This window comes from Meriones unguiculatus, chromosome 4 (genome assembly GCF_030254825.1).
Source record: "Meriones unguiculatus strain TT.TT164.6M chromosome 4, Bangor_MerUng_6.1, whole genome shotgun sequence".
Taxonomy (NCBI): domain Eukaryota; kingdom Metazoa; phylum Chordata; class Mammalia; order Rodentia; family Muridae; genus Meriones; species Meriones unguiculatus.
The window spans coordinates 53,985,487-54,005,293 of record NC_083352.1 but is presented as its reverse complement, the minus strand read 5'-3'; the positions used below and the strand labels follow the sequence as shown (position 1 = coordinate 54,005,293).

At 37.6% G+C, this 19,807-nt stretch overlaps 1 protein-coding gene across 9 annotated transcripts in view; it reads right to left on the bottom strand.

Moving 5' to 3' along the window:
- The window catches only part of Nek1 (NIMA related kinase 1), a 134,354-nt gene that overhangs the window by 21,913 nt on the left and 92,634 nt on the right, over positions 1 to 19,807 (bottom strand). For all 9 annotated transcript variants that reach the window (XM_060381832.1, XM_060381824.1, XM_060381828.1 and 6 more), the window contains 3 exons: positions 7,045 to 7,197; positions 4,913 to 5,077; positions 1,043 to 1,160 (listed from right to left, as the gene is read on the bottom strand). In XM_060381832.1, the coding sequence (XP_060237815.1) occupies positions 1,043 to 1,160; positions 4,913 to 5,077; positions 7,045 to 7,197 (436 nt within the window). The remainder of the gene's footprint in view (positions 1 to 1,042; positions 1,161 to 4,912; positions 5,078 to 7,044; positions 7,198 to 19,807) is intronic.

Here is a 19,807-nt window from a genome sequence, read left to right as displayed (position 1 = left end):
ATTCACCTAAAAATTATATGCCTATTTCAAAAACACACACACCTACTTTTGCAAAAATAATTTATGTAAACTATTACTCATTGCAGCAGCACAATATATAGTATCAATAAATACTCATAAAGTAGTAGACTTATTGAGTTGTCTTATATCCATATAACGATTATAAAAATGAGAAACTTCATATATTAGTGTGGGAAAACTTCCCAGACTATAAACTTTTTTACAAAAGTATGTATTTATTTTGTGTGTGTGTGTGTGTGTCTGTGAGCGTACTCACAATGGATATACAGGCACCTGAGGGTATGTGTGTACATCATTAATGTACACGAATTCTCCAAGGGCAGAGGAGAGCATCAGATGCCCTGAAACTAGCGTTGCAGGGGCCTATGGACTGGCATGTGTGTGCTGGGAGCCAAACCTGGGTCTTGTGCAGGAAGCCCTCTTAAGTTTTGAGCCATCTTCCCTGGCACCCAGACTATCGACTTTTATAAAATTGAACAGGGTGAAGCTGGAGAGATGGCTCAGTGGTTACGAGAACTTAGTGTTCTTCCATGAGGACCAGAGTTTGGATCCTAGCACATGTATGTGTCAGCTCATGAACACCTAATCTCCAGCTCCAAAGGACCCAATGTGTTTTCTTGCCTCCACAGTATCAGTGCATACACATGAGCATATACCTGCACAGACACACATACAAATTTTTAAAAATTGAAAATGTGGAAAGCATTGGATATATAATATTAGCAACTGTATTTGGAATGGGATGACAACTATGTACTTTGTTTATAAATATTAAAAATTATCTGCAGAGAACAATCAGAAATTCATTGAATGAAAATAAGAGGTTAGCAAGACTTCTACTGTTTACTGTCATATACTTTTTTATTTCTGACCCATGTGAATACCTACTATGAAATCAAATTACTTTATAGAATATTAAAATATCAAGTTATTAAACTAGAATATTAGTTTATACAGCTTTACTTATTAAAGACCTTAATAAAGAGACTGGGCTTTGAAAAGTAGAGAAAAGACAACATACTCAGTTTCCTTAGCTGCTTCCTCACTCGTCCAGACATCATTAACAACACATGGCAAACTCCCCTCTGTGTTTGTGCTACTTGGAGCTTGTAGAACTTCTGTTTCCAAATCATCAGGTTCTTTAAAGCAAAATCGAAAGATGTCAGAGGAATAATCTTTCTGTACGTTATTACTACAATTAGCTTAACTAATACTAATTATATACAAATTAGTAAGTTTTAAGTTTTTTTTTTTGTGCTAATTCTGTAGCACAGTTATTTCTGAAATGAAAGAATAGCCCTTTCATCTTTTTGGTATAACAAAAACACTTGAGTACTGTGCACAATACTCCTCAATATTATATAAAATGTATGCCTTACTAAAATTATAATAATATATAACTTAAAGGCATCAAAATGAAAGAATAAACCTATTGTTATTTTCTACAGTATGGAAAAAAGATTATGATATGAATGATTAGTAAAGAAATTTTAATTTTTAAAATATACTTTCCAACACATACACACACAACACCAATATGATCACTTGGACCTTTACAATAGCCTTGAGAAGAGCCAGAGGATGCTACTCTATTTTCCTATACCTTCAAATAATTAATAGCTAGGGAACCATCCCTGTTTTTCTGGCAGTTCCTAAAAACAGAGCCTGCCTATCTATATCTATCTATCTATCCATCCATCCTCTATCTATCTCTGTGTATAAATATACCTACATGGGTATACACATATGCAAAGTATGTGTGACTATGAAAAGAGGCTAAAAGAGAGCTAGATCCCACAGAGGTGACAGTATTGGTGTTTGTAGGATGGCAGACCATGTTGTGTAGGTGCTAGGATCCAAACTCTGGTCCTCATGATTAGTGCTTAAGTGGTGAAGCCCTCTCTCCAGCACCATTAGGACTTCTCTGTTTCCCATCTGAGATCATATACTATCTTAATTCAATACCATGCTCACTTTTTCATAACATTCAGTCATGCTTTTCTTGTCTATTTTTAAATTTCTAATGACTTGTCCCATTATGGAAGACAAGAGACATACACATTCTTGTAATTTTTACCTGTTGCTCACATGAATGTTTTGGTTATTCATATGAGGTAAGTACTGAAGAGAAAGAAGCCTTTTGTTTTTAAAGTATGTAATTCTGTTCTAGAATAGAGAAAAAGAGGTGGTGGCAAATAGGTTGGTTGTTTCTAGAGAGGAGCTGTCACAAGTTTTCCTTCAGGGGTGATTTTTATTAGGAGAAAAGGCCTCAAGAAAACAGGAAACATGATCAGGCTTTAAGGCAGGAAAGCATTTAAAAGGGCAGCACGTTCTACCAAACAATGTGAAGGAGAAGGCCTTATGGAGGAAAGCTTCCTTGTAGAATCTGGAAGAGTTTCATAAAAAGGTACAGCTTAAAGTAAGAGACAGCTGTCATGGACAACTTCAGAAAAATCCTCTGAACAAAGGACTGTATCTGACTCCCTACCCCCCAATGTAACAGCCCTAGCTGTCCTGGAACTCTTTTTGTAGACCAGGTTGGCCTTGAACTCACAGTGATCTGCCTGCTGCTGCTTCCCAAGTGCTAAATCAAAGGCACATGCCACCATGCCTTGCTGTATCTGACTTTCATATTCTTTCCGGGGCTAGTGTGAAGCTCCACATCACAAACTTTAGTTTAACATAACCCACTGACCAGCAGCATGAAGGAGGCAGATGCAGTGTAGCATTGTAAGTTAGAGGTGATAACACCACAGCACAGATGGCTCCTTAAGTCTTTGCCCCAGAGAAAAAATAACAGGAGAACGAGACCTGGGGCCTTCAGGCTGTGGGACTGGACTGTATGAAGAGATCAGCTTCTTAAAGTAGCAGGTCCATGATCTAACAGTTCCCTAATAATCTTTAGCTGTATTAAAACCAACTTGCTCCATTCTATAAACTATTTGTGACCATACTTTCCACAAAGCCTAAATCATTTACTCTACAGTTCTTTGTAGGAAAAGTCAAGCTTGCCAATCTCCAACCTAGGCTATCCACTCTCCACTATGAGCATATTTATCCTCTTAGTTGATTTTATTTCTTCTTAAAATTTTATTTTTAAGAGAGTACAATAATGCTGTTTTGTTTAAGCTACTATGATAAAATATCAAACTGGGTGGCTTAAACAAAAAAATTATTTCCCTTAGTTCCAGAGAATCTAACATCAGGATACCAGCACGGTCAGTTCTGGAGAAAGAGGTTTTCTTCCAGGTACACAGATAGCCTTTTTTCTTCTCGCATTTCTAAAAAGGCAAGAACAAAAGGCTGGCTCTTTGTCTTCTTCTTAGAAGGATGCTAATGTCATTCATGAGACTTCACTGTAATCCAAATTACCTCCGAATACATAGGGAATTAGATTTCAAATATACATCTTCGGGGGAGCACAGACTTTATTCTGTAACAGCCACTACTAATCATGTTTCTTGTGAATAGGATTCTTATACTGTGATGAACTAAAGATGGTTACATGATACTGTCTCTGACAGTCTTGTTATCCAGAAGGCACTGTTTACTTCCACTAGGAAATACAATGATGGTGATACTATTCCAATTTCTGACTGAATGTTTAAGAAAAGTGACAGCTTCTGGTTGTTATTTGGAAGTCAAGGCATTATGCAAGAAATATAAAATATAAATATAAATATAAATATAAATATAAAATATAAATATAAATATAAAATATAAATATAAAAATAGTGAGCCTTACTTGAGATAATTAAACATATACACAAATTTTAATGATTTATTTATAAAAACCCATTTATAAGAAAAATTTAGTAAGGAATGTATTAATTTTTAGTTAGAAAGTAGACTGATAGGTTAAAAATGGTTGCAGATTCTTTAACACTCTTCCCTTTGAAAGAGAGGCACAGTTTCCTACCTTGGGCTGCCCTTATGGGTTTGTGACAGCTGTGACCAAAAGAAGTGCTAATGGTCCCAGTTCAGTTCTCTGGTTAACTTTAAAAAACATAAGCGGCAACAAACAAACAAACAAACAAACAAACAAACAAACCATAGGCAGCTTTTACTGTAGCACCTGAGATGGCTATAGATTCTTTAAAACTTTTCTCTACCAGAGGGGAATCCTATTTCCTATACCTCAGAATCTCTGAGTCATCATAGAAATCACGTAAGATAAGAAGAATAGGTACTGGAGAGATGGTTCAGTAGTTAAGGGCTCTGGTTGTTCTCCAGGGGACCCAGGTTTAATTTCCAGCATTGACATGGCTGTTAATCATCTGAAGCTTCTGTTACAACATCATTTTCTGGCTTAGGCAAGTACCAGATGCACATGCAGGCAAAATGTACATGTCCATAAAATAATAAAAGGTTTTTAGAAGACGGGAAAACTACAGAATGGCATTGAGATGCCCGAAAGGGGTGAAAGAGAGAGAGGCCCGTGTTACTCACCCTTTGATGTATGCCTTCCAAGGAGGCAGTAAGCCATCAGGCAGGCTCACCAACAGTTGGGCATCACACCAACTGATCTCTTAGGCAAAGACACGATGTAGGAAAATCACAAGCCAAGTCTTGACTCAGTCCCTGATCCCTAAAGTAATGATAGAGTGGCCTGCTACTAGTGTGCATGATCGTCTATGCCTGTAGTTCTAGAATACCAGCAGCCAGCGCAGGACTCTGTATTCTAGGGGACCAGCCTGACCCATGTAATGAAACTCTTGAAAACCAGAAACAGGAAAACAAAAGACAGTAACTAAAAGTATAAAAATAGTGAGCCTTACTTGAGATAATTAAACATATACACAAATTTTAATGATTTATTTATAAAAACCCATTTATAAGAAAAATTTAGTATGAAATAAAATGTAGCTCACTTTAATGCACTGTAACATACCTTCCACATTTCCGGCTGACTTTGTTGGAGACATCTCAGTAAACTCTGGACTTTTTATTTCCATAGACTCAACAGTAGTTGATGGATTTATTTCTTTTGAAATACATTGTAGATTTTCTTCTCCAGTGAGTAAGGGTTTGTAGATTTCCCCTCCAGGATAAATCTCTGTAGAAGCAAAAGGATGAACTATCTACTGTTCTCAAAAGGTCTTAAGTTTACAATGATATTTAGAGCAAAACACCAAAACCAAACCAAAAAACCTGGACTGTTACACATTTCTTAGTTTCTTATGCATTAGAAACTAATAAATGATTTAAGATAATTTGGCAGCCAAATTTGATTTTATAATTACTTCCAGGGTGGTTAACACATCTGCATTCTTTTACTTTTTGGGTAAAATTAATACCGTTGTATCAGAATCACATTTTAAAATTAACCAACTTTTTATTTCGTATGTAGCAAATGATATTTACTTACTTGCTATAAACTCTGCACACTTTAGCTGTGTCCATGAGAGAACAGAGTCATCATAAAATAATCAACTGTAGTTACCTACTCTCATCATTCCTGTGTGACTGTTGAACATGCTAGCCTTTCTGTCACAGGTAGATGATTTTATTTATACAATGAACCTACTAATATATAGACCTCTCTTTCATTGAACTACTCTCTACCTCACTATCTTGGCCTTTTAATAAGTTATATCTAAGAGACCTTATAAATTATGGCTCCTCAAAAGTTCCAATTTTAAGAATTCTCATTTCTAGTCCTTATTGCTATTTTTTACTCATCTCCTCCTACTATAGCTTTTTTCAAATAAGGTCTCACTATTAGCCCTTGCTGGTCTGGAATTTCCTATGCAGACCAGGCTAGCCTTGACCTCAGTGATCTACCTGCCTCTGCCTCCTACGTGCAGGGATTAAAGACATAGACCAACATGCCTGGCCCTATTCTAGCTTTGTAAAAATTTGATTTTTCCATGTATGAGGAAGAAAGGGGAGGGGTATATTGGAAAGGTTTGCAGGGAGAAAAGGGAAGAAGAAATATTGTAATTTCAGAAATCTCAGAAAATTTTGTTTTGGATGTATGTATAATGACTGATCCTGATAGTTTCTCCATTTTCAGATCCAACCATCTAAAAGCCACCATTTGCATACACCCTCAGCTCATTAAATTCACTTCATCGTACTCGTGTGGAAAAACCCTAAGTTCAATTCAATTTCTTCACATGCCTGGTTGACCTGATTGGAGAACAATAGGAGCTGTTGTCAAATGACCTCAACTTCAATTCATTACTTCTTTCTATGGTTTAGAAATAGATGGTCCAAGTGTCCCTGAAGGTATTTTTTTGAGTTTGGTGATGTTAAAGAAGTGGCAAGACCTTTACATGGAAGTCCGTAAAGACACTCTTTTCATGACTTATGGCTATGAGATTTGCCTTTAATGAGAAATTAACAACCTACTTTTGTCTTTTTGTAATATACGCAAAGGCTCTTTTCTCAGTTTATTTCTCAGCATCTAGCTACTACAGAACATGTCAATATCCTCATGTCATGAGTCAATTTTTCATGTGCTTTAGATATGAGTTTTACACTAAACTTTGAGGAGTAACAAAGAAAAAAGAATGTGAAAAGTGGCATAGATGCCTAGACACCAATCATATCTCAACACAGTTCCATCCACTCCGTATGTTGTGAACAGGGTGTTCAGTGGGAAGGCTTCTGTACACAGTCACTCCTCCTCAGGTGCTGCTGTGACAGCCAAACATAAAAGATTCACAGATCCAGAATGCCTTCCTTCTCTGTCCTGACCAGCACACCCTCCCAGTCCCATTACTCAGTGTTACACATTACTCTGTTATTTCTTCTACTTAATTCAATTCTGGTGTCTCTTTTAAAGATACACTATGTATCTTAATAAATTGTTTCAATGGTTTCCCTCATGGAAAACATGCTTGGACTTTTTCAGTTCCCTATCCAGATTTCCTATTTCATTCAGATTTCATTCAGATGTAATAAAGTCAGAACTCAAGATTCCCTTAGGATCAATGCCCAGAAGGTAAAATAAATCCACACAATTAAGTGAGGACATCTTAACACATTAATTTTTAATATTACTTTTCTTGTGCTTACCAGTTTTAAAAGCTGTGTTTTCTAGTAGTTCTGTCTGTAGTTGGAGTTCAGCTTCTCCGAGTATCTTCAGCACAGAATCTTTGGGGCTTTTTTCCCAGACTTTTCTTGGAGAGCCATTAGGATCTAACTTAATAACCTCTCCCACAGTATGTTCTGTGAGAAAAGAAATATAGAGAAATAATTCTCAAAGAGTAATTCACTGTTTAGAAGATTTAATTTCTGTTATCCAACCATAAGATAGATATACATTTTGTGCTAAAAGGTAGAAAATTTGCCTTATTTTAGCTTATATACCATAAGTAGACAACTAACACTTCCTTTTTACAAAAATAATTCTGAATAAATAGTTTAAATAAAATTTATCAAAGCAAAAATATTAGGATCATAAGAATATTTGATAATAAAACATGGATATAGGGACTGGAGAGATGGCTTAGTGATTGATAGTAGTTCCAGTTTCAGTGGCTTTTAGGCCTCTTGTAGCCTCTGTAGACACCAGGCACCAACGAATGCATAGACATGCATTCAGGCAAAACTCTCATACAGATAAAATAAATAAAATGAACCCTGTATGTATGTATACCTAAGAGTAATGCATATATTACAAGGTATAAGGTTAATATGGCCTTATAAATGTAGCCTACACAAGATGATGGGTTTTTTTTTTTAATTTTATTTTTCTTTTTAGTTACATTTTGTTAACCCTGTGTCCCCGCTGTATCCCGCTCCCTCATTCCCTCCCCAACCCCACACTCCCTCCCTGGTCTCCTCCCTGCCCCTTTCCAAGTCCACTGATAGGGAAGGACCTCCTCCCCTTTCATTTGACCCTGTTTTATCAGGTATCTTCAGGGCTGGCTGTAGAGTCCTCCTCTGTGACCTAACAGGACTGCTCCTCCCCTGGGGGGGGGGGTGTCAAGGAGCCTGACCTTGAGATCCTGTTAGAAATAGTCCTTGTTTCCCTTACTTTGGAAAATTATTTAGTTACTGAGCTACCCCGGGCCACATCCGAGAAAATGATGTTTTTAAAAACTATTAATGATGCTCAATCTTGGTTGTCAATCTGACTGGACCTGGAATCAGTAGAAAAGCAGAGGGGTATCCTTGTACAGGAGTTTCTTGGTCATACCCCCAATGAGCACGGCACCTTCTGGTGACAGACCATGTAAAAGGTAGCCTAGGAAGCTTTGCTTTTTGCCTGCTTGCTTTTACTCTCACTGGCAAATTCATTTACTCTGTTGTTGCTGCTGCTGCCTTTGTTGTACTCCTTCCCTGATTCCAGACCCCAGTTTCTTTAGATTTCCAAGATCAACTAAAGACCAGTGGGTCTCAGGAATCCTCCAGGCCTTTGATACCAGACTAGAACTTATGAGCCATCCAGCCCCTCAGAGTGAGCACCTTCTGGATTCTTGGCCTGTTTTGGAAGACTCAAACTATGTCATCTCATGTAAGCCAATGTAACAAAGCCTCTTGTAATATGGATTCACTTTATAGGTTCTGTTCTTCTACAGAACCTTGACTAAGACACCACCTGAAAGACACATTATTAGGATTTAGGATGTAGCATAGAGGGGAATAGCAAACAGACTCCAAGTTATAAAGACACATGCAAATCACCAAGTAATAGTCAGTTTTGTACGACTGACATGATTAGCATGAGACATATTTTTAGAAGTATGGGTTAAGGCAAAAGACACATAAGTCACAAAAGAAGATATAAATCTAAATGTTTGTCTAGTTTTAACTTTGTAATGAATGTTTCCTGATGGATAAGATATACACACATAACTGACAAGTGGAAGTGTAAAATCCAATGTGAAGCCCTGAAGATTAAAAATGGCTGTTTTCACCATATAGAAGTTTGTTGAGATGTATAGACTTTGGGTCTGGCTAATCTTGCTATATGATTTTTTTCTTAATTTGCAAGTTCTTTATAATAACCTTTTAGTTGAAAAGTGCTTAAAACAGGATGAAAAAAAAAGATTAACACTCAGAACTTAAAGTTATTTCATATGTAAGAAAAAGTACCAAGTAATATCAATAAAAAAGAAAATTACTGGAACAAATGAAACTGGAAAAACTGAATTCCCATTAAAAAAAAAATCAATCCTTTTATAATAGCCTTGAATTCATTGGCATAGGAGACAACTTCCTGAATAGAACACCAACAGCTCAGGCACTAAGATCAACAATTAATAACTGTGACCTCATGAAACTGAAAAGTTTCTGTGAGGCAAAGGATACCATAAATAGGACAAAATGGCAGCCTACAGAATGGGAAAAGACCTTCACCAACCCTACATCTGACAGAGGGCTAATATTCAAACTATATAAGGAATTCAATAAGTTAAAACACTAACACCAAATAACCCGATTAAAAATTGGGGTATAGAGCTAAACAGATAATTCTCAACAAAGGAATGGCCGAGGAACACTTAAAGAAATGTTTAACACCCTAGTCATCAGGGAAATGCAAATCAAAATGACTCTGAAATTCAATCTTACACCCCTCAGAATGGCTAAGATAAAAAACTCAAATGACAGCACATGCTGGTGAGGATGTAGAGCAAGGGGAACACTCGTCCATTGCTGGTGGGAGTGCAAACTGGTACAATCACCTTGGAAATCAATCTGCAATTTTTCAAAAATTGGGAACAGTTCCACCTGAAGACCTAGCTGTACACTCCTGGGAATATACCCAAAAGATGTTTTACCACACAACAAGGACATTTTCTCAGCTATGGTTATAGCATCTTTATTCATAATTAGCTAGAAAATAGAAACAACCTAGATGGCCCTTAGCCAAAGAATGGATAAAGAAAATGTGGTACACTTACACAATGGAATACTACTCAGTTATTAAAAACAAGGACATATTGAAATTTGTAGGAAAATGGATGGAGCTGGAAAATATCCTGAGTGAGGTAACCCTGGCCCAGAAAGACATGCATGGTATGTACTTACTTATAGGTGAACATTAGACATAAGGTACAGGAAAACCAGGCTACAATCCACAGAGCCAAAGATTCTAAGTAACAAGGAGGGCCCAAGGGAGGATGCTTGACTCTCACTCAGAAGAGGAAGTAAAACAGTCATTGGAAGTGGATGGAAGGAAGAAACTGGGTAAGAAAGAGGATGAGAAGGGGATCAGAAGTGGGAATTAGAAGTAGGAAAAGCTGGGAATTGAGGGTCAGTGAGAGAACAGAAATCAGCGGTGGGGGTCATCTCTGGGATGAGCTGAAGACCTGAAATGAGGGAGGCTCCAGAGAGTCTATGGGGGTGACCACAGCTGAGACTCCAGCAGCAGCAGTTAAGGAGACTGAAGTCACCACCTCCAGTAGCCAGGCAGGCTCCCAGTGCAGGGAGGGGGACACCAACCCACCCACAAAATCTTCAACCCAAAATTTGTCCTGCCTACAAGAAGTGTAGGGATAAAGATGGAGCAGAGTTCAAGGGAAGTCCAACCAATGACTGGCCCAACTTGAGACCTATCCCATAGGAGAGAGCCAGCCCTTGATACTACTGATGAGAGTGCTATGTTTGCAGACAGGAGCCTAGGTAGAAAAACTCTCTTCTAAGAAGCTTTACCCAGGAGCTGATGGAAACAGACACAGAGACCCACAGCTAAAGGATAAGCTGAGCTTGGGGAATTTTATGGAAGGGTGGGAGAAGGACTGAGGGAGCTGGAAGACCTCCACAAGAAGACCTACAGAGTCAACTAATCTGGGGCCATGGAGGTTCACAGAGACTGAACCACCAACCAAAGAGAATGCATGGACTGGACCTAGAACTTCCTACACATATATAGCAGGTGTGCAACTTGGTCATTACGTGGGTCCTCTAACCATGAGAGTAGTGGCTGTCTTTGATACTGTTGCCTGCCTTTTGATCCCTTTCACCTAGCTGGGTTGCCTTGTCTGACCTCAATGGGAAAGAATGAGCTTAGCCCAGCTGCAACTCAATGTGCCAGGGTGGGTTGGTACCCAGTGGGGCTCCCCTTCTCTGCGGAGAAAGGGAAAGGGGAATGGGGAGAAGAGAGCATGAGGGTGGGACTGGAAGGATAGGAGGGAGGGGACTTTCGATTAGGATGTAAAGTAAATGAATAAACAAACAAACAAATAAATAAATGGGAAAGTGGTTTGTAACAACTTGAAACAAAATCAATCCCTTGAAAGTATGGAGAGAAAAATTAGCAGGGTTGGTGGTGGCTCTGAACTGAAGAGACAAAACCTTGGAGTTTAAGAATGACAAAATGACTAGTCAGAAGGAGTCCCCAAAACAAGGACATAATAGAGAAAACTCAGATTTCATAAAGCAGCTGCACATCAATAGTTGAACACTGATTTGCACATCATGTGCAAGGAAATCATGTAGTCTCTACAGAAGACCACCCTAAAGGAAGACGAAGAGGAAGGCTTGAAGTTCATAGAAAGCCAAAAACAGTTCCTATTTCCATCAGTGAGAACAGAAATATTTATGATTCATGAACAATTAGGCAGATTGTTCAGAAAGATTGTTGACTCAGTCAAGGGGAAAGATTAGCCATAGACTAAACACTGATTGATTCCACTTAACAGAGTTTAGATGAAGACCTAAAAGGTTCAAGATATTCATAACTAAATTAACTGTATTTTATAACAAAGGCCAAGAATAGTTATAGAAACATAATGCATAAACCCCACAAATTAAAATTTAGTGTTTTATCCGTAAACAAAAAATAATCAGGCATGATTATTTTTTGCATGATTAACTGATTTAAACCAATGTCCAAATAACAGAGATGATGAGATTACTTATTGGAAAAGAACTTTAATTTATAATGATTATTGTAGGTGAATCCCATTGCTTCAAACAACTAGGGTTTGAGCCCATCACCAAAAGAAGAAAGGAGGAAGAAATAAAAGGAAGAGGAGAAACAGCAGAAGAAAAAGAAGAAAGAAGAAAGAAGAAAGAAGAAAGAAGAAAGAAGGAAGAAGAAAAATAAGGAAGAAGAAAGAATGAAGAAGGAAAAAAAGGAAGAAAAAAGGAAGAAGAAAGAAGAAGAAAGAAGAAAGAAGAGGAAAGAAGAAGAAAGAAAGAAAGAAAGAGAAAGAAAGAAAGGAAGGAAGGAAGGAAGGAAGGAAGGAAGGAAGGAAGGAAGGAAGAGGAGGACGACTGGTCCTGGACTTGTAGGAGGGAAGACCAAAAGAAAACAGGAAAAATAAAAGCTAAGAATTTTCCTAAACTAGTGACAGTTATGACTTTCAAATCCAAGAAATACAAACCAAAGAAATAGGATGGATGTGATAACAAGGCATGCCATCACTGAACTCCCTGACACCAGGGCTTCAGGAAATGTCTGAGAAGTAGCAAGAGTGCATCGACACACTGCACATAGAGCACAGCTAAGACAGAGTTGCAGATGACTCCCAGGATAAACTAAATAGTGGGAAAATGCTGTTAAATTAGGAAAGAAAAAAAAAATCAGCCTAGAATTCCATAGCTCATGAACAAATAATTACTAAAAGCAGGCATGGTAAACTTTAACAGACAAATCATACAAGTTAAAAGAACTTATCATTAGGAGATTACAGCATAGCAACTCTTAAAGGGAATCCAACAAGCAAAAGATGCCACATGGCAAGTTTCTCCTCACAGAAGGTAAAGAGCACTGGAAATGGCAAATACAAAGTAAACATATAGCACCTTTTCAGTTAGTACTAAAGAACTAATGACTAGATTATGAATATTATAGCATAACCACAAGCAAAGCAATTGCTTACCCATCCCAATAACAGCACAAAGGTAGGAAGATAATAAGTATAAGATTGTTACAATGCTGCTATAGGCTAAGTAATGAAATCATTTGAAAATAGATTTCAGAAAAGTATATACTGCTAACTCTAAATCAAATACTGAGCTAGTAGAGTAATGAACTGTAGCTAAGAAAGCAAGAGGAAATACAGAGGAAAAACACAAATGGACAATTGAGAAAATAAAGCAAGGTGGTATATATTTAAATTGTGCAGGATGTAAATCGCATAAAAATACTAGTTAGGTGTTATGAGTGGATTAAAAAAAGACAAACCCACATTAAATATAAATGTAGATATAGCAACCTAACATTGAGTAACAGAATGTACAAATGACTATATCAATTAAAAATCCTTTGAAATAAATTACTAAAAATCACAACAGATGCCTCTCAAAAGGCATTATGATAAAAGTCAAAGAAGGCAGAAACAAAAGATCACAAAACTTATAGAGTTGGCTTACATAGCATTCTAGAACCAGAATGATTAACCTAAGGTGGAAAATTTTCAAAGGAGCTTCTGGGAGACAAAGGACAAAGTCTGAGTAAGGAAGGGCTGTGGAACTTTGTGGGAGTATGGTAACGCTCTATGTAGTTATAGAGCTCTATAGAGCTATAGTTATAGAGCTATAGTTATAGAGTTATAGTTATACTACATAATGCTCTATGTAGTTAATGCTCTTACTAGTAGTTAACACTATGCACTAAGTAGGTCCACACATTTGCTAGAACTCACCAAACATACAATCACAGTGTGTACATACCTTTACCCACAAAATAACATAAAAGGAGAAAAACTTCTAAATAAAATGAATTCTGATAATGCTACATGCTGTAAAACTCTTACAGAGAAGTATGTAAAGGTCTGCAGTTTGCTCTGAGTTATGTCAAAAATAAGATTGATGACTAGAGCATAGATACTGATAATGTAAAGCACTAACAGTATGATGTAAACGGATGATTTATTAATATCTACTGTAAAATCATTTAAATTTTGCTACACATTTGAAATTTTTCATAATAAGATTCTAGAAATTTGTGTATGATAACACAATGGGATATTATACCAATATAAACAGAGAATTTTAAAATGTAGTACCAGAATATGATCTATAAAATAAACTTAAAGTATAGAACAATGCAAATAATAAAAATTGAATATGATAAATAATGCAAAATAAAGTATTCATAAACATATATACACATATACACATAGACATATATACATATTTTATATACACATATCCATTTATATACACATATATCAAAATGCACCCTGGAAAGAGAAACAACAAGCTAACACCAGCAATTACCTGTTATAGGAGGGCTGCGCCTCATATTTGCTAGAGCTAGGCCATGGATATGATCACTCAAGATTCTAGAAAATTACTGTAGCAGGTCTAAGGAAGAAGTGAACTTGATCACCCAGTTCTTGAATATTGGGTTTATCTGTTTTCTTACTTTCTTAAGAAACTAAGTCAAGGTGAGCACAGTGGCACATACTCAGATCCCTAGAACTTACCAGTTTCTGAGAGAGGAACTCCTTAGTGAGTACCAAGCTAGAAGACAGGTTTATGTAGCAAGACCCCATCCAAAATAAATAAATAATAAAATACAATTTCTTTTAAAAGCAATTTCCATAAAGCTTATGTGTATTTCTCACCTTTGCCCCCCATCCAGCCTTTCATATTGAGAACCTGAACACTGGTTCTCAGCCTTCCTAATACTGCAACCACTTAAAACAGTTCTTCATGTTGTGGTGACCCCAACCATGAAATTTTGTTGCTACTTCATAACTGTAATTTGCGACTGTTATCAACTGTAATGCAAATATCTGTGTTTTCCAATGGTCTCAGGCAATCCCATGAAAGTGCTGTTTGACCCCTAACATCATGGAGACACACAGGTTGAGAACAATTGCTCCAGAAGCTCTCTTAGTCACCCATAGTCTCCCACTTCAGCCATCTCAACAGTAATGTGTTTTTTTATTTACTTACTATTTTCATGTATAAAGTTTGAGTTCACACAGAAAGCCCAGAACATGTGGTATACGTCAGACAAGCTGAGCTAAAAAGCTTATACATTAAAAGGAAATAAAATATATGTAAAGGAAATAAAAAATAACAGGATGATTATCAGTGAAAATCCCACAAGGAAACATATTACTTTGAATTCTAATAAAAAATTAAAAACCAATTAAGTTTATTATTCATGGGTGAAAATAGATATGTGTTTGAATGTGCAGAGATCTATAAAACAAAGCTGCTGAATTTATCACTATGAAGATCTTCAGTGACTGAATAGTTTTGTTCACTGATAGGAAACAGTAAGTTAAGCAAGGACAAAAGGAGAGGAATTAGAATCATAAATAAACATATTTGAAGAAGTGTACTGTAAAAGGGCTAGCTCAATAATTAGGATAAGGAATAAAAGGAATAAACATCATATAAAAGACCTGAGAGGAGGGAGGAGTAAGAGCTGTGGAAAGAGTGAGGCACATTTTAAGAGGTAGTGAGAAATGAGCAGTTCACAGTAAGAAGGGTAAAGGAAATGGATAGGATAGCATGAAGAATGAAGAGAGAGTAGAAACTCCGGAATCATGAAAGAGCTGTGTGCTGTATTTTAACTGCAGTGGAAATCAAAAGGTTTAAGATGACAGAGTAACATGATACTTCCCCCCCCCCCATTGGTGAAGATTAATTTCAAGTCTTTTTAGGTTATAATGTCTTTGCATCCCTATCACACAACACTATCTACCCTTTCCATTCACTTCCTATAAAAGGTCTACTTTTTTTTTTAACAATTCCTTGTCTTCCATTTCACTTACCAAAGAAGACAATGCAGCTAGTCCTAACAAGATCTGATAGACTAGGATCAGAAGGAAGGAGAGGAGTTACCTCCCCTATCAGTGGACTTGGGGAGAGGCATGCGTGAAGAAGGGGGAGGGAGGGTGGGACCAGGAGGGGAGGAGGGTAGGGCTTATGGGGGGACACAAAGTGAATAAAGTATAATTAATAAAAATAAAAAAATAAATAAATGGATTTTATTTCTTCCTTTGGCACAATAATGACACTAATTTCCCCCCAAGCTCATAATGCCTCTTCTATAACAAATGTAACATAAAATATAGCCCTTAGTTTGTCATCTTTTTTCCAGAAGTGTTCTGTCCATCTACTGTTCTATATACTCCTTTTGTATACACATGCTTGTGTATGCAGGTATGCACTGTGTGTGGAAGCCGGAGGATAGCCTTGGCTATTGTTTCTCATGTGCTGTTACCCATTTTGATGTCGTATGTTGCTGTTGTTTTGAGACAAGGTATCTCATTGGACTGAAACTGGAAAGGAAAAAGAATGACATTAAAATGTTTAATGAAATCATGTTTGAAATTTTCCAAATTAAATAAAAGCTGTAAGCTCACATACTGTAGAATTTCAGTGAGCCCAAGGAAAGGGAACAGGAAGATAACTACACAGAGACACTTCTACTCAAAACCAGAAACAAAGAGAAATAATCAGTGGGTTGGAGAGGCCACTGGCAGTGCCTCCAGAGGACCCAGGTCTGATCGCCAGCACCCACATGCCATTTATAATGATCTGGAACCATTTTTAGGGGATTTGACATCCTCCTCTGGCTTCTGTGGGCACCAACCATGTACATGGTACATGGACATGCATGCAGGCAAAACACTCATACACATAAAATAATCCAGGATATTGGGGTGGGGAGGGGGGAGTGAGAAAGTCACAGCAATTGCAAAAATAGTCATGTTGTGCAGGGGAACAAAATGAAGGGCGTTTTGAGAAGACGGTAAGGAGACACATGAAGGGCCATGCCTCCTGTGAGAGGATGGTAAGGAGACACATGAACCGTGCCCCCGGTGATATTTTTCGAACACAGGATATAAAGAGCCATCTAGAATGCTATACCCAGACAAGACATCTTTGTATTTTAAACGCGTTTGTATTTCAGAGTAGTTTGGCATATACATGGGAAGGGTTAGAGGAAGGGAATTAGGAAAATGATATAATTATATTTTAACGTCAAAAATAAAAATATTTATATTTTATGTGTATGAATGTCCTATATGATTGTATCATCAAGTGCACGCCCAGTGCTGGTGGAGGCCAAAAGAGGGAATTTGATTCCCTAGAAACTACCATATGGTAAGAGCAGCAAGTATTCTCAGCCATCTCTACAGCCCAGAAAAACCATCTTTGAAAAATTAAAAGGACTAGAGAGATTACCCAGTGGTTAAGAGCACTTACTGCTCTTACAGAGGTCCTGCCTTTGGCTCCCAATACCCGTGCAGAGGCTCACAACTATTTGTAACTAGTTCCAGAGATCCTAATGCTTTCTTTGACCTCTATAGGCTCCTGCATGCACTTGATGCACATAATACATTCAAGTGTATATACATATACATAACATTAAATGAAAATGTAAAAATTAAGATATCTCTTCTTAGTATACAAAGTTTAAACAGTCCATTGATTCTATTAATAAGAAATGTTAGAGGAAATACTTTAGAAGGAAAATGACACTATATAAAAACATAAATCTAGCTAGGGGCGGTGGTGCACACCTGTAATCCCAGCACTTGGGGAGGCAGAGGCAGGTGGATCTCTGCGAGTTTAAGGAAAGCCTGGTCTACAAAGCAAGTACATGATAGCCAAAAGGACACACAGAGAAACACTGTCTCAAAAAACCAAAAGGAAACATAAATCCAAAGAAATTAGAAGCAACAGAAATGATAACTGAATGGGTAAATATAAAAAGACTTGAAATGCTAAGCCTCTTTAAAAGACAGTTGTGATTTTTGGTAAGAAGAGAGTTGAGCCCAGCCAGGCAAGGTGGTTCATACTTAATAATCCCAGCCCTCGGGGGAGCAGAAGCAGGAGGATTAATTTGAGTTTGAAGCCAGCCTGGTCTACAAAGCAAGTCCAGGACAGCAAAGGCTATACAGAGAAACCCTGTCTTGAAAAACCAAAAAGTGAGCCCACACCAACCCATTGCTTCCATTATATTATCATTCTTGCTGTAAGAGAATGAATTATAAGGACCATCCTTCTAACCCTGACAGGAAAAGTAGCTGTTTTGTGGAAGAGACAGAAATGCAAAGCACACAGCCTGTGGTGAAGGCCCCATGTTTGCCAGAACCGAAGAAGTGGGCACCAGGCTGCAAACCCAGCAGTCCAGGGCACAGCTCTCTTGTCCTGCCTGAACAACAGATAAGGGAGCCCATGCTATTTACTTTAAATCTCTTGATTCATCTTTCCTGGATGCTGGATTGTTGTGGGTACAGGAGTGGCTGAGAATGGAAGCTGCTTCTGCTCAGTAGAGGTGTGGCAAAACTCCATTTCTCTCTAGTGTTCAGGTGCATGGCTCTAAATAAAAAAACAGCTAAAATCCAAACTCTCAGCTTCCGGGTTAGATGACAAAGAAGAGTCCTCAGGGACCAGAAGACACTAGGTGACAGTGAGATCACAAAATTCAAGGGTGCGATCCTGTAATGTGATTTATTAGTATTTCATGTGACTCATGTGACTTTTTCTACATGCACACACAGATCTGATCTTTTGTAGCTCATCACAGACTTTGGAAACTGAATTAAAAGACTACTGTTCAGGTCCCAGCCCAGGAGTGGAATACATGGTAAGATCCAAATAGCACTGGAGTCTATGAAAAATGAGCTAACACAGAACCATGAAACACAGGAGGAAAGGCAGGAACTTACAGCTAACCCTAGCTTGGCCAACTCCTGCTAACACAACTCTATCAACATTACTGTAGCACTTAAGTAAAGCACATTAGCCAATATCAAATATGAAGAAATAATCAGAAATTCTTTGACAAAGAAATACAAAATGGTAATTAACTGTTACAGAAGATAGCCAACACAATGTAACACAGCTGTTGGAATTATATAGTAACGATTTATAAGGAGCTATTATAAAAATGCTTCAGGAATAATCATAAGCCTTCTTCCAAGAAAAGAAACAGAATATAGTGAAAGAATTATATAAAACTCAAATTTTATTGCTTATAAATAAAAATTGTGCAAAGCCATGTTCAAATGCATTGATGCTGTCCTACAGGTGTCAAAATTGATTGTAACAAATACCATAAGAACTGTAAAATCTAAAATATTTACCATCTTCTTATGTAGAGAACACATTTGATGACTTCCCTTTTATTCATTTAAAAACATTTTTATTTATTAATTCTTTGAGAATTTCATATAATGTGTTCTGATCCTATCCACCCTCAATTCTACCAATACACCTCTCCTCCCACCTCACTTCATGTCCTAAAACAAACAAAAAACCCACTGAGTCAAATTTGTGCTGTCCATACCTTCTGGGTATATACACGGCCATCCAGTGGAGGATGACAGAGATAACAGGCTTAAAGAAAACTGACCCCCTCCTGAGAAGCCACCAACTGTCTCGAGTTAGTTGGGGTTGAGGTCCACAAACTGTTTCCCTCTCCATGTAGCCGTGCTGACAAGCTTGATCTACAGACCACAGACACTATGAATTTATGAGTGCAGTACTCTTGTCATGCCCAGAAGACACTGTTTCCATCCAGTCATCCTCAAGCTCTGACTCTTACAGCCTTTCCACCTCCTCTTCCATGATAGCTCCAGGTGCTTTTGTGCTTTTTAGCTCTCTCTCCATCTTCCTTAGCCCCTACCCGTGTGTGTTATAGATATTCCACTGTGGCTAAGCCCTCCACGTACATTTATTCTCTGCACTAAGACCAGTGTGAGTTCCTACATTAACCACCAGCAAAAAATAATTTTAACGTCTCCCTTCCACACTAATAAGCCTATAATATTTGTTGAAGTCAGAAGTAGGGACCTGTGCAGCCCTTCCAAGTTTCCTTGTTTGATTTTCTTGTCATGAGTGTCCATGTTGAATTTCATCAACATGAAACTTTCCTAAGTTTCATAAGGGCTAAGAGCTAGGGATG